Genomic DNA, 14904 nt, shown 5'->3' with positions numbered 1-14904 from the left:
CTTCCTCTGTAATTTTTCTTCATTAATTTTTCTTCTCTCTCTTCTTCCCTCTTTGCGATGAATTTTGAGGTACTTCTCTCCTGTTCACCACGCAGGAGAAGTTTATGCTGTTGTGTTTTCAGCCTATTTTTTTTTTCAGAAAGACTATATAATTCAAGATTCCTGGCAACGCGTAGTAACATTTTGTATGTTTTCAAGGTCGGAAGTTGTTGATGCCACGTTGTACTACAGGCTGCATTATATAAAACACATGACAATATTAGGTCCCCTTCGATACTATATGATTACAAATAAAATATACTCCTTGTATGTAGTAAAATCCACGTGATTTGATGAAAAAAACCCCACACAAACAGAACAACAACAATAACAACAAAGGATGCGTTAATAAGTCCAGATTCTAACGACCCCTTTTCCCCGTCGAGGTAACTTAAACACTATTTTTCACTGAATAACACTCATATTTATAATTTGTTCTTATTTCATGTAATATATTGTGCGTTGTTGTGTGTGCACAAACACTTCTACACAAATAAACAGGTGCTGACCAATCCTGCCCTGATGTTTTGCGATGAGCCCACTTCCGGTCTAGACTCGTACATGGCCCAGAACGTGGTCTCCACTCTCCGAGACCTGGCCTCGGAAGGACGCACCATCCTGTCCACCATTCATCAGCCCTCCTCCGAAGTCTTCGCCATGTTTGACAGGTGTGTACACCAAGTATGCCTACACTGCAGAAACATCGGTTTTAGATTTAACACCATGGGTGTTAAATCCTATATACTCCAATCAAGTGTCAATAGAGGACCATGAAAAGTGTTCACCTGGCACTTCGTGGTGTTAATTTGACACTCCAGCTGGTAATATTTTTGACAATGCGCTGGTGTGAAATCAATTCACAATGACACCGCATGGTGTTGATTTCATATTGCTGGACAGGTGTTAAAGTCAATGGTATAAAACCTGTCCAGTGTCAATAGGTGTTACTGTGGTGTAAGTATATTCACACGTTTTTTCAAAAATAAAGTAGGTACCTACTTTTATCGGAACCACAACAAACACAGACACATACACGACGCACACATACACACACACACACACTCTAAAAAATGAAATGGTAAATCAACATCTTAGATGTTGTCACTCCTCCACCCTGTTTGTAAATGTTGAATTTAACACTCAATATGCTGGATACCATTTCTGAAAAGGTAGCTCAACATTATGTGTGTAAAGTTTAACATTGTGAGTGTTAAATTTAACGTTTAACAAAAGGTTGTAGAAGTGACCACATTTAAAATGTTGATTTACAATTTCATTGTTTTAGAGTGTGCAAACAAACAAAACACAAAGAGACAATCACACAAGCACGCCCGCGCACATGCACATTGAATTGAATTGAAGCGGAATTGAATTGGATTACTAATTTGTTTTTCGTCGAAGGCAGCAATCTGAAAACTTGTATACATACTTTCAAGCAACCTCGGGACCAGCGGCTTAAAGTCTCCTCCTACGAATGGGGATAAATTCCATTTCCTAAAGGGGTACAACCGCTGCAGCCAGGGGATTCGAACCAGCAACCTCATGACTGACAGTTCGTTAATTGTCTTATTCATGCACTGAGTACCTAGGTAAAGGCAGTCAGATAGATATCGTAGACCCTATCCTACAATATGGTGATAATCAACTAACTTGTCTATTGGGTAAGGACCGATACAGTAGCAATACGTTGTACCATATATATGGCATGATGAAAAACTGGACAACTCGTGGCGTTGAAATCATTTATAGGCCGACATATCTTTCTTTTTTTAAGTTATTGAAAAATACAATAGTTTTTATCTTTGGTAGAATGTATTATGCTTTAAACTTCACTGAAGTACAAACATTGTATATACTGTAGATATATCAATATATTTGAATTCAGCATAATTCAACATAATTATATTTTATTGATGACTGTTTTGAATTTCGTGTGCAGGATTCTTCTGATCGCCGAAGGACGAACAGCATTCATCGGTACCACCAAGGAAGCACAATCTTTCTTTGCAGAGTAAGTAGGCATGACGAAATGGATTTGAATTACTGAGTATGCATGAGATTGGTTTGAATTATGTATGATTCGAACCCATCTCATTGAATTAATCATTGTTGAGAAGGGACTGTTTGAGAAGGGTAAGAAAAGAATACAGGTAATTGAAATTCTACCTCTTTCACGTCTGGAGGTAGAGCGTTCCACATTTTAACAAAATGGCGGGGATTTAAAAAGGTGAAAGGAAAAGGGCCTGAGTGCGGGAAGAGAGATGGCTAATATTTTAGGATATCTAGACGGCGGGCGTTTATTAGAATGTTGGTAGACAGAGATTTGCATTCGGTGAAACCATGGGGCCTTTAAGAGAAAAAGATAAAAGTAAGAAGTTCCTCCTAGAGGTGACAGTCGACCAATTTAGAAGAGACAGCCAGTCTTTATTTGACATGTCACTCCGCCGTTGTTAGAGGGCCAGCTGAATGGCAGTTTGTTGATCAAGCTCGAGCTGCTGCTCTTCCCGGCTGTAACCTGCGAAGTAGTAATGCTGCGATGCCACGGTGGAATATTAGTAATTCAGGAATGAGAGCTTAAGAGACTTAGTACAGGGAAAATGTATAGCAGTGGTTGTTGACTTTTCTGCAACTACGCGGGTAAATCCCAGAAGTCGATTAGTCTTCTTCGCAAGACTTTGTGCGATTTCCAGCTGAACCGCGTCGAGCAAGTCAGAGATGGTGTTACCTGGGGCCCGTTGCATAAAAGTTAATATTATGGTAACTTTGCCATCCAATGGTAACTTACATGGAATTCTTGATTTTGATTGGCTGTTGAGTATTGTTGCCATGGTAGTTACCATTGGATGGCAAAGTTACCATAATAGTAACTTTTATGTAACGGGCCCCTGGAGTTTCCTAGCGTTGAATACCGCGTGAAGTCCAGTCAACACAGGTAGCACTCATTGCAGGGGCATGACGTCACAATGGTCTCCAAACAGGGATAACAGGGTGGTATACTATTGGTTGAGGTGAAGATTCAGCTCAAAACCTTTTGCGAGATACTTGGAAACTCGCAAAAAGTTAAAAGCCCAATTCTCATCTCCACCAATACTGTACCATCCCTTTAAACACCGTATCATTGAGGGTTATATTATGTTCCTGATATCACTGAATAGTTATTTATAGCTTGCCCTGGTGGACAACTAAAAATCGCTCAAAAATTTGTCAAACATTTTAACGAAAGGGAAAGTAAGCCAAAAACCTAAGGCGCAATTTGCGGGAATCGATGTGTCAATCAAACCAGATAACTACAGCATGGATGTGATAAAAACAATTTCCCTAGAAAAAAATCTGAGGAGGCTGTTTCCAACAGTATACTTTGACGTCAAGAACGATCTCAAAATGAGCTGTCAGACAAAGACTACACAAACCCGGAGAATACTACACGCCTTCAAGGAGCTCTTATCTATAATGATTATGAAAACCGCTATTTTTCAGTTTGGGGTACACGTGTCCGAAGAACTACAATCCCGCCGATTTCTTCATCCAGACTTTGGCCATCGTCCCCGGTGAGGAGGCGGAATGCAAACAGAAAGTTGAGGTATTATACTGTTATTATTGTTATCATTATGATTTTTATTGTTATATATTTTCTATCTAATTATTATATTTTTGATATTATTATTATTATCATTATTATCATTATTATTGTTATTATCATCATTATCATTAATATTACTATCATCATCATAATTATCATTATTGTCATTGCTATTGTCATCATTGTTATTACTGCTATCATTTTATTGCTTGTTCTTTTACTGATATCATTGTGATTACATATTTTTCTCTCTTGTTTAAATTTTGAATAATTTCTTCACTTCATAATAGATGTTAATAAATTGAGTGTACATATCACGTGTTACAAATGTGTTGATTATGTTAACTTAGATTGGTGAATTCGCGCAGTCCTAATGAGGAAAATACCTTCACTCTGAAAGGAATGACATTCTATCCACAATTGATTCTCACACACTGCCGCTTTTTAATCAGCTGTATTAATATCAATGGAATATCAGTTTATTCTAATGATACAGCAGTCTTTAACTCTAATCCAAACAGCAATACAATATTAATTCATATAAAGTTTTTTTAGCAACTTGTTATTGCGAATTGTCAGTATAAACGCCACGAGAAATAGAGAAAACCTCATCGATATCACAATAACTCTACGCATCAAGAAGTGGTATGGGATAATAACCATGGCAACGTTTGTCTTACGACCACAGGCCGTGACCGACGCCTACGACGCGTCGGCGAAGGCGAGAAAGATACGCGAGAAGATCCCTCCGACCATGTGCGACACGGTAAAAGGATAGCCTGCAAGAATGTGCTGTAAAGCTTGCATGTCCGAGTCGCCATGCACGAAAGATTAGTCGCCATGCACGAAAGATTACGAAATGCATTCAAACACGGTAGCCTCATTCATAAAGAGTTATAGGTACATAGATGTTTAGATGAACAGATGGATAGATAGATAAATAGGTAGATAGATAGATTGATAGATAGATAGATGAAAATAGTTTAATATACAAAGACCACGAAAATAGATTATTACAAGCCCCATTTTAACCGATTTGTGTTTCAGAGTGGCTTTGACTGTGGTGTAGAAGGTAATTTTAACGACAGTAACGTGATTTTGTAGGACATAAAATGTATCAAGGGGAACATTGTAAACGTAGAATCGTTCAATTATTTTTCGACCTCGCCAATGTCAGTTAACGTCATGTAATAAACATATATGAGTGTTTCTGTGTGTGTGTTTGTGTGCGTGTGTGTATTTATATAACCCATTGCCACTTTACTGGTCTACTCTGTATTAATTATGAGAGGCATATCATATCGCTTGTGTTTTGTGGTTTTTGTCTGTGTGCGAGGGACGGAAATGATGCGAATTACAAAACGAATAATGGCCGAAAATCGATATTTTCGTCTATTACATCGTGACCAAAGTTTATTTTTTCATGTTCAAAGACTACAAGCTTAAATCGATTCCTTTTTCTTTGTTAATTCTCTACATTTTTAGCTGCTGGCCTTGGATGACGAAGAGGAAAAATCCCCGTAAGTTTAATCTTATTTCCAAGTATTTTAATAACTGTTACAATAATCATTATAAAACTTTATGATGAAGAAGATTCTCATCAAATGATTGGTTGAAAGCGTACACGTGACCAGACATATATTTTGTATAATACATAATTTTGCTTATGACCGGTCGTTAGCACTTTCACGTCGCGATGGTGACCGAACGAGATTTCATCGTTTTATATACATTTATACATATAATGGACAAGACAGTTAAAAAAACAACATTTTGCTGAATTTTTAAAGGCTACAGGCTACATACGCTTTTGTAAGAGCTTAAGAATGTGAAATTCTGTATGTTGTGCGCCAGATGTGAACTTGACATGAATCTTTTAAAAGCAGTGTGATATCCCTTCGTATTTTATTTACAAGACATAATTTTTTTTTTCGATTTTATTTACAAAAATGTGTGAATGCTGAGTACATCAAAGTGTTTGTCTCCCTCAGTATCCGTTATATATATATATCACGTGAAAAAGTCGCAGTGGACATGCATATTTATGCGTGCATGCATAATTAATCATCCCTCTTCTACTTTCGCCTTTCCTGCAGCTACAAGGCGTCTTGGTGGGAACAGTTTAAGGCGTGCACCTGGCGAGCCTTTCTCAACAATCGCCGGGAGCCGCTGATGACCACCGTGCGATTCACTCAGACGCTTGTGAGTAAAGGCCACCGCTGGCAAAACGACTTTTGGTCGCGCGACTGACCGACTTTGGATCCGAAATAAATCACAGTATAACGTCAGAATAAATACGCTTGTTTCAGATCTAAAGTGGGTCAGTCTTGCGACCGAAAGTCGTAGGACCTTAGTGTCCGGTGGCCTTAACAATTTCCATACGTGACGTGCTCATCTCGATATAAACGTTTGGAATAGTATGATTACAGTCCTTATGTCGACAGCTGAAAACCAGAAGCGCGCTATCACGTTCCATGCTTTGATCATTGATAAAAGCGAAACAATCAATTTTCATGAAATAAAAAAGTTCATTGAATCAAATGTTGGTAAATTTATAAGCATTGTTCCAAATTTATGGTAAAATAGCCCTCTTGTGGTTTTAATTGTTAACATTTTACTGAAAATGAAAGTAATTTAAAGTGGACAACATAATGTAGAGGAGATCGAGCTCTACAGCAGATACCAATAGCTCAAACCGCCACCCCCCCCCAAAAAAAAAAAAAATGCGATAAAGCCCTTATTTCTGGTTCTCAGCCGACGATAAGTAAATAATGTTTAAATGCAGGTATTGATGCGTCCGCGTATGAAAGTAATTATCATTCGTGTGTGAATGTGGATTTGTGTTCGCATTTAGCTTGTATTTCATTGTAGTGTTTTGTGGTGTTTTTGTAATGATTGTGATAATGTCATATCAAATTTGACCGGCTCGTACATTTATAGTATATTATGGGAGTGACTGATCACTCCAAGTAATTTTCTATCACTTTCTTTTTCCCTAGCTTATTGCCCTGATTCTTGGGTTAGTCTTCCTTCACCAGCACGTCAACCAGGAGGGAATTCAAAACATCAATGGTTTCCTGTTCATTCTCATCACCAACTCGGCCTTTAGCAACACGTTTGCGGCTGTCCAGGCAAGTCTGAGTCACCACTTCGTATTTCTTTTATTCGCGGATGGGCTATACCTTATAAGGTTATTCCAAACTGGTTTCATTGTGATTTTCACATTTTGACCAGATCGTTGAAAATTGATTAAAGAGGTGATTTGCCAGAATACATAAATCGCCTTGGAAAGGAGATGTTTTTACGTTGCCGAAATGTCGTTTTCATATCAGGGTCCGAGTCATAAACAAACATCAACAACAAACCAGATCAAGCGCAGATGGAGAAGACATTACGAAGACGTTGGTTGGTTTGAGTGTAATGCAGTGAACAACAGGTTGTTATAGATTAACGTAGAAGTAAAATGCTAGACAACGATTGGATAAAAATGGTCACGTGAAGGGGGGCATGTTGTGATGCTTCGATATGGGCAGGATACACTTGAGGTGTTCTTTGAAGAGAGAGAAATAATTATGATGATGTTCACGATAATGGAGGGACTGATGGAATATATTTCACATTCATCGACAGGCAGAACGCGTAGGGATATATTTCATTTCATATTCATTTCATTTTCCACAAAAATCATACAGTGTTGTGTTTACAACATCCATCCATGACAATGTAAAGTAACACATAGATTATAAGTTATAAGTGCAGTATATACAAATAGCATTTACATGGCACAAAATCAATATTGAAATCATTTTCAAATATGATTGAGGTATTGGCCACGCCCATTTTTTTCTCTTATTCGGATATCATTTCGTGTCTCGATTTTTGAAATGAAACGTGTTTCCCATGCGTTCTCCCCACCCTCACAGAGTATTTTCAGCTTCAAGTATGCATTGTAATTTTGGTATTCTCTTCGGCGCCTGTCCAATTAAAGGGATGGTATAATATCGGAGATGATGATTAGGCTTTTAACTTTTTGCAAAATACGAAGAACCACTCATAAAATAGTACAAAGTATATCATTCAAAGAGGAATTCAAAGTTAATTTGATGGAAATCGGCTTTGGAATGGCTGAGACATCTAAGAACAGAGTAAAACAAAGCAATCGTAATAAAAAGTGGGTCCCACCTTTTATTACGATCGCACTGTTTTGGATATCTCAGCCATTTCAAAGCCAGTTTTCACCAAATAAACAGTGAATTAGTGAATTCCTCTTGGAATTACATGCTCTCTCTTATCATATTTACATTAGAGGTTTCTCGTCTCAAAAAAAAAAAATGTTAGAAACGTGAAGTTAAGTCTTAACCAAAACTGATGATCCCTCTAATGGCAATTCAGTGTTAGTTTGTTGTTAACCCGTTGTGTCTGCCTCATGATACGTACAAGACAGACACACTGTGGCAAATCGGCTCAGATATCATCTCTTCGACTTCTTGTTTTCTATTGGCACGATTGGGCGAGTGGGGATAGATTTAACGCATAACTTTCCGTTTGTTTCATGGTTGTCCCATCGAAACAGATATTTCCTCTGGAGATGGCGCTGATCAAGCGGGAACATTTCAACGGCATGTACCGCGTCGACACCGTCTTCCTGTCCAAGGTTATCGTTGAAGTGAGTTATTTATCCTTCCATCACCGGCAGCAGCGCTTACTCCATAAGATGCCAGTGGCATGCTTAAGTACTGGATATGGGTCGTGAACAGGTTAAGGAGCCGTTCTTGATGTTGCCGTCTTAAAGACAATGTATTCTGATCAGTGATCACTTGAAAAAAAAAGGATAAAAAGTGGAATACTCTCTCGCAGCCATAGTGCTAAATTCAGAGTAGGCCACTCGCGCAATTTCATCTCAGAGATAATATCAGTATTGTAAACATTTACATACCGGCATTTCTATTTATTTTTACTTTATCTTATTTCGTTCTATCTTATTTCATTTTATTTTCATTATTATTCACACACACAGATATATATTACATGTGTGAATGTGTACGCAGAATTTACGCAGTGATTCACACACAGACTGCGCTCTAGTGACGACATTTCAACTTTACATTATTCCAAGAGTTGTTTCAAAATGAGCAGAGACTAGCTTTGATTTTTGTGGCCCCAAACTGTGGAATAGTTTGCCAGCACATTTACGGCTATGTATATCAACAGTTTCTTCCAAGAGAAAGCTAACGACATACTTTATTTCTATTGTAATGTAACGATACTGGAGACCTGTATGTAAAACGCATACAATGGCATCGAGCAGTTTTTAATTGCTATGCGTTAAATAAATGTCAGTTTATCATAACTATGAATGCGGTTTTTAATTTCTGTGATATCGTAAGTGCCATTATTTCCATCTTGTTTTGTTCTCTCTTTCTCGCCAGCTTCCGTTCCAGTACATCTTCCTCCCTACTATCTTTATGACCATCCCGTACTGGCTGATCGGTACGTCTTTCTAGGACTCACTGACATTGATATACTGCTATAATTTCACAACAATGAGCCAGTTCGGAGTTATCATTACGTGGTGATAATAATGTACAAATGACCTTTCTTAATTTTCCAGCTGGTTAGGCACTTCACTCGTTTTCAACATGTTCAAAGTGCATGCATGAAAACAATGCATGAAGTTGCCCGACGTAACAATTAGGATGAACTTGTGCAGACCAGATGAGCAGAATGGTCTGTCTCCTAACACTTAGGACAGCATCCATTTCATTATTTTCAAACAATTAGCAATCTTTTTTTTTATATCGGTATTGCTAAATATAACTTTTGTCGTAAGGTAGACGTACTGGCAAGCACGATTTATAAGAAGCACTTGCAGAATTGTTTCGTCACAGATGCTTACCCCAGTGAATTTAAGAAATCAACATGCTCTGATAGTACTATGACCTTTTTCTGGTCATGCACAAAGTGGAACCCCGAACTGGCTATTGAATGAATTTAATCTGTTTTACGTGCGCTCTAAAATGAGAGAAAGTATCGTTGAAACCATGGGCTGGACTGACAGGTTAAATAGCCCTTCAAAGTACTAAGTTCCTTGCCCATATTGTATTCGTATAGGGGCACAACCACTTCAACCATGCAGGGACTCTAACTAGAACTCATCATAACGTATATAATGACTTTTCACTGAGCCACAACAATGCAAAATTGTCATCATAATAATAATGCAATCGAAGCGAGCAAACAAAACTAAGCAATATTCTTGGTGTGTAACAGATCATAGAGAGTACTCGTCGATACATTATAACCAGAAATGATTTTACATCGATTGTTTTTACAATTTTGTAGGGATGATGATATGTGAATAAGTATTTTGATAACGATTAACGTCTGTTTTATCCAAAGAATTACGCTTTGATCTTATCTATGACCGATAAGAACCATGTAGTATTTATTATACACTATGTTTTTGTGTTGTTTGCTTTGTATTATCCGATATTGGGTATCGGCAATAATATAATGGCAAGTAAAGACAATAGAAACGAAGCATCGCATTTTTTTAAGTGGGCAGGAAAATTCACAATATTGGAAATGACTGTGCCGCAACTTTGGAAACCTAAGTGGATGTAATGCAGGTCATTGCGTTGCTCTGTTTGAAGTCTAACGTTGTTTCTTTTTGTTCCTTCAAAAAAAAAATCAGGATTGTATCCATATTTCGCAAACTACGTGGTTGCTTGCGTCATCACAATCCTACTCACCAACGCTGCCGTTTCCTTTGGTAAGTCTTTCAACAAACGAACTTTGAAAAGAGAACTGAAGATATGTCATTTCATAGTCTATACACTTCATGGTCTTTTTTTTAAGATTTTTTTTTTCTGCTGCTGCTGCTGCATGCAAGGTAAAAAGGAAAATTTACGTAACATATGTATCAATTAATTTATATGTCCATTTGCGTTTTTAAAGGAGGTGTTTTACTCCTTTTTGGGGGCTCTAATACTCGTACAATGTATTTCTCTTTTTCAAAAGTTAAAGCGGTCTGATGACTCGTAAGTAAATGTTGGTCTTCTGATTGCAGATAAGCAAACAGTGCATGGTTTTATAAAACCGTCGAGGGAAACAAATTCCATATTACTCATGGGCTGTGTCTTTATGTAGAAAGATGCGTTTGCATTCCTTGCCTTTCACAGGGTATTTCAACTTGTCTTCGAAAAGGCATTTACATTGAAGAGATAAATATGAGATAAAAATTGTATGCGTATGTCAAAAAAGAAAGAGGAAAGAACAAGAAAAGCTTGTCGATGCAAGGCCGTTTAGTCTATAGAGTGTGCTTGTTTGGTATGTCTGTACATGTGTTTGTATATAGGAATGTGTGCGCATAGATACCAGCCAATTCACTAGCAAGAAAATGAGCACCACATAGCACTAACTTTTTGATTCTTCTGATTTTCTTTTCTTTTTTTTTATAATGGTCAGGATATCTGCTCTCTGCTCTGAGCGGAACGGTGCCCATCGCTCTCGCCATAACTCCCCCGCTTCTTCTGCCCTTCATGCTCTTCGGAGGCCTGTTCATCAACTTGTCGTAAGGACTCATTTATCCCATGTCTCTTGTTATTATTTTTTTCTTCCTCTGGTCTCACCGGAGTTTGGCTAAATAAATCAAGATTATAACGCATCCAACTCTGAGGTATTAATGTTTGAGGAGCGAACATAACGGAATCTTCAATTTAGCCGATTGCAGTATAAAAAAGAACGATTTTGAATAGATACATGTATATATATATATATATATATATATATATATATATATATTTATTTATTTATTTATTTATATTCATATATACAGTATTATATATGTGTGTATATATATACAGTTTGTACAAATATATATATATGTATATATATATATATATATATATATATATATATATATGTTTTAACGATGCATAATGCGTGTTTGTGTGATATCAATATAAATGACTCACAAAAGACATGCAAAGGGAACATGCAAGTTATGGTCGGTCTCCAGAAGGGCGCATTCCAATGTCTTTTGTTAATCATATTAGTACTTTAGCAATGATTGACAGATGAGGTCACAACCAGAATCTTGGTTTGTTTGTTTGTTTTTGTTTGTTTGTTTGTTTGTTTGTTTTGTTTGTTTGTTTGTTTTTTTTTTGGGTGGGCGTATCCAGTACATAGTCTGAAGAAAAACAGAAGAAAAATTACTTTAAAATGTATGGAATGTTTCTAGATATTCGTTTCACCGCGAAGGTGATGTTGAGGGTATCATGAATCAACACAAATCAACATGCATTTGCATGCCGTAAAACCTTTAAATACAAATTTTATCAAATCTATAGTGATTTCGATGACGTCACATTATTTTGTAATTTCCCCCTTCTCTCAACCTCGGCCTTACAGGGATATCCCCCTCTACTTGCGATGGGTGTCTCGCCTCTCATGGTTCAGCTACTCCTTCGAGGCCCTGCTCATCAACCAGTGGGGTGAGATCGACAACATAGGTAAGCCAGAAGCACTTAACATAAAAAGGGAAGCATACATACAGCTTCAAATGGTTACAGTTCGTCATTCTAAAGGTTCGTTTCTCCGAACGTTCGTTAATCCGAAAATGAAAAAAAAAAAAAGTTCTTAATTGATCCGAAGTTTCGTTGGTATGCACTTTTGTTTGATTTCTGATTAACGAACCTTATTTTAGTTTCGGATTGACGAACCTTCGGAAAAACAAATCGCATTTCATTTTCGGGCTAGCGCTTCGAAAACAGCAAATGTTATCAATTGACCTCTCTGGCCAATTTGTATGAACTGTAAGATCCGCTGTCAGTAATACTGAATCATTGTCAATGACCTAGAGATGTCTGATTGAAAAGTGAAAAAAGGAAAAATACTACTTTGGTGTTTGTCGAGCCCACCGGAAGTGAGGGGAGACTAAGGGATCGCCTGCGGCGTCTGTCCGTCCGTCGTCCGTCCGTCCGTCCGTCGTCTGTCCGTAACGCTACAAAAACTTCAATAACACTTTTGTCTGGGCTTCAATTGCAATCAAACTTCGTAGGAAGAGGGGTCATACAAAGTTTCACATTTTACCATATATGAAGGTCACCTCAAGGTCAAAGCTCACTAGCAGGGGTCAATGAACTTTTAGAACCCAATGTTAAGTTTTTATGGCTCGTTTTTATTGTGGGTCATAACTTTTGATCCATAGATCCGTTTGTTACCAAACTTGGAAGGTAGATGTCCCTTGTGGAGTGGATGGTCACCACAAGGTCAAAGGTCACAGGCAGGGGTCAACGAACTTTTAGAGCCCAAAGTTAAGTTTTTATGGGGCGTTTCTATTATGGGTCATAACTTTTGATCCACAACTCCATTTGTGACTCAACTTGGATGGTAGATGTCCCTTGGGGAGTGGATGGTTACCACAAGGTCAAAGGTCACAAGCATGGGTCAACGAACTTTTAGAGCCCAATATTAAGTTTTTATGGCGCGTTTCTATTATGGGTCATAACTTTTGATCCATAGGTCCGTTTATGACCAAACTTTGATGGTAGATGTCTCTCGGGGAGTGGATGATCACCACAAGGTCAAAGGTCACAGGCAGGGGTCAACGAACTTTAAGGGCTCAATGTTAAGTTTTTATGGCACGTTTCTTTTTTACCATAAATTTTTACTCTTCTATATCTCTTTTTATCTGTTATATCTCTTTTTTTATCTGTTATATCCCATTCGCGTATAATTTCTTGTACGCAAATGGGTGAGACACATTATGGCACTTGCCTTGTGGTTTTTTTTCCACTTTTCAGGGTGTCCTCCAAACGGGACTGTCTCATGCATACGAACCGGCGATATGGTGCTTGAGAGTTACTCATTCAAAGCTGTGAGTATAGGCCTATACTAAATCGTAACAAATAACCAAGTTCCACTTCATTCATGTTCGTCACAATCATTATTCTTATGGTATACCGAACAGATTATTTGCGTTCTGACTATTTAAGCGTTGTATTTCGATCCTTACCACCACTGAGCAATGTATTCTACTTCATTTGAGTTACTCATGTTACTGGCTGATTGAGCATAGTGTAAGACGAATGCTTGTAAGCTTGGCTTTTTCCTGAAATATGCTTATTTTTGTAATTAATTAAAAGGATAACATTCTCTCTTGCGGATGCGTTGATATTAGAGAAATTAGTTCCGATGTCTCACCAAATGCTAAGAGAAAAAAAAAATCAAATGGGGAGAAAATTAGTGAAAAACAGTAATTTTTGTATGACTGTCTAATTTGACTATGTTTAGGCACGAGGAAGAATGAAGCGTGTTTGTTTATTTTTTGGATTAATTTTCTGCTGTATAGCAGTCATCAAGTTAAAGGCGAATATTTCTTCATCAGTGTTTGCGTATAGTTTCACGCGATTCTTCGAAACAGGATGTTGTTGTTTTATCCAAAAATGGATGCATTCATCTGGTTAATGCTAATACATTAAAAATGGCTGATTGTCATCATTATCGTCATCATCATCATTGTCGTCATCGTCATCCAATAATCATCATTATCATTATACTCGTCGTCAACACCGTCAACCGTCGTCGTCGTCACCATCATCATCATCATCACCACCACTACCACCACTATCATCATCGTCACCAGCATCTCTAAACTTTGTTTTTGTTTGTTTTGTTTTTTATTCCTTCCCCCTTTCTAGTCGGACTATGCGACGGATTTTATAGGGCTGGTCTGCCTCATCGTTGGATATCGACTGCTATCATTTTTCGTCCTCCTCTTCCGGTGCCGGAGGAAGAAGTAACAAGTTGTCGTCCGCATCGTCGAAGGATGACTGCAAGGGGGAAGAAAAAGAGGGCAGAAGAAAACACTGCAAAAAGTCCGGTGTAATATATGAAACACCGAGCTGGTGTTAAATTTCTGTTGCTCATTTGTGGTGTTAGATTAACACCTACGGTTTTCACTTCGAAATATATAGGCCTATATATTTTTTTTTGAATAGTTTCTTAGTTACTGTTCTTCTTGTTGATTTTGAACCTCAACAAAAGATCAAGAATTTTCCGATAAAGTACTCGATTTTTGAAAAAAAAAATGTCTAAACACATTTACATCACAGTACCACCAGTTGGTGTGGTCTCCTATTGAAGCTGGGCGGGTGATATACCATTGACATTAACACCAGCAGTATCAAATCAGCACCATGCGGTGTCATTGTTGAATTAACACCAGCGCAGTGTCAAAATATCACCAGTTACAGTGTTAGATTAACACCACGAAGTGCCAG

The 14904-nt window shown here is 37.7% G+C and overlaps 1 protein-coding gene across 1 annotated transcript in view; it reads left to right on the top strand.

Moving 5' to 3' along the window:
• The window catches only part of LOC139723315 (protein white-like), a 31034-nt gene extending 16610 nt beyond the window's left edge, over nt 1-14424 (top strand). The window contains exons 8-21 of the mRNA XM_071634576.1: nt 541-707; nt 1979-2050; nt 3517-3619; nt 4308-4385; nt 5105-5139; nt 5716-5821; nt 6619-6750; nt 8193-8285; nt 9049-9109; nt 10314-10391; nt 11087-11192; nt 12032-12132; nt 13426-13499; nt 14323-14424. Of these exons, the coding sequence (XP_071490677.1) occupies nt 541-707; nt 1979-2050; nt 3517-3619; nt 4308-4385; nt 5105-5139; nt 5716-5821; nt 6619-6750; nt 8193-8285; nt 9049-9109; nt 10314-10391; nt 11087-11192; nt 12032-12132; nt 13426-13499; nt 14323-14424 (1308 nt within the window). The remainder of the gene's footprint in view (nt 1-540; nt 708-1978; nt 2051-3516; nt 3620-4307; nt 4386-5104; nt 5140-5715; nt 5822-6618; nt 6751-8192; nt 8286-9048; nt 9110-10313; nt 10392-11086; nt 11193-12031; nt 12133-13425; nt 13500-14322) is intronic.
• The last annotated feature ends 480 nt before the right edge of the window (nt 14425-14904 follow it).

This window comes from Diadema antillarum, unplaced genomic scaffold, assembly GCF_040938485.1.
Source record: "Diadema antillarum isolate AM-2024a unplaced genomic scaffold, OU_Dant_1.0 scf00000186, whole genome shotgun sequence".
Taxonomy (NCBI): domain Eukaryota; kingdom Metazoa; phylum Echinodermata; class Echinoidea; order Diadematoida; family Diadematidae; genus Diadema; species Diadema antillarum.
Note: the sequence above shows the minus strand (reverse complement) of the source record. Positions and strands in the feature narration are given on the sequence as shown.